The sequence below is a fragment of the Lottia gigantea genome (genome assembly GCF_000327385.1).
Source record: "Lottia gigantea unplaced genomic scaffold LOTGIsca_331, whole genome shotgun sequence".
NCBI classification, from domain to species: domain Eukaryota; kingdom Metazoa; phylum Mollusca; class Gastropoda; family Lottiidae; genus Lottia; species Lottia gigantea.
Genome location: NW_008709117.1, coordinates 70,875 through 71,807, shown reverse-complemented (window position 1 = coordinate 71,807; position 933 = coordinate 70,875). Strand labels below are relative to the sequence as shown.

The 933-nt window shown below is 31.8% G+C and overlaps 1 protein-coding gene across 1 annotated transcript in view; it reads right to left on the bottom strand.

Moving 5' to 3' along the window:
• Window positions 1–396: 396 nt before the first annotated feature.
• LOTGIDRAFT_175651 (hypothetical protein) overlaps window positions 397–933 on the bottom strand; it is a gene marked incomplete at both ends in the record, with an annotated part of 6,202 nt that continues 5,665 nt past the window's right edge. The window contains 2 exons of the mRNA XM_009058354.1: window positions 397–485; window positions 728–824. Coding sequence (XP_009056602.1) covers window positions 397–485; window positions 728–824 — 186 coding nt within the window. The remainder of the gene's footprint in view (window positions 486–727; window positions 825–933) is intronic.

The window sequence follows — 933 nt, the reverse complement described above, 5'->3', positions numbered from 1 at the left end:
AAACTAGCGTGATCAAATCAAATGAAAAAGTGTTGTGGCCTCAACATGCAACATGCAGAAGTTCAACTAGAAAATAAGAATTGGTTAGATAAAACAATTTATTTCATTATCAACATTCCCACAATTATAACAGTCATAGACAAGCCAATGTAGCTTGAGACCATTCTCATCTAACATTAATGCTGCATGATGATTCCACACAATCAGGGCAGCAGACAAATCCTCCTACATTATGATTTCCATGTACTTCTCACTGTGAACTTGATACAAATTTACAGCATTATTTCAATCATTTCGTAATCAAAGCGATCTTAAATGTCATGACGCGTTATCAAAACAATCCAATATCTTGAGCAATCTCTCATTCATTCATTCATTCATTCTTTCTTTCTTTCGTCAGAATATAACTACAAGTCTCTTTGTAACATCTATCTTTATATCTATTGTTTCTATAACTTTAGCTGTAACACTCAGTGTAAGATTGACTGAAAAATAAATAATACAAATCTTTACTTATAGCTCTACACACATTTTTATGCAAAGTTTGAATGCATTTCTCCAATTGAAACATAACATAATTATCACATTACATGTATATGCCTTCATTCTTAAAACATGCTCTGTAAACCGACTTTTAGACTAAAATATCAGATGTAATAGTCTCAATAAAAGGCTGTAAGATCTCTGTTACGAAACAAGAAAGAAAACTATTTAACTAATACAATACCTGAATACAAACAGCAACTAGTTGACCTGTACGCAGCTATCTTGACAACCAGATATATGTTCTCAGTAAAAACCATTTCATTCATATCAACCCATATCTGAAAAAAAGAATTTTACTGCTCATCCTAAATGTTTCATAGCCAGATTGACTTTTCGCCTTAAAAAACTTACCTGCTCCCTTTCTATATCACCAATATCTGCAATAGA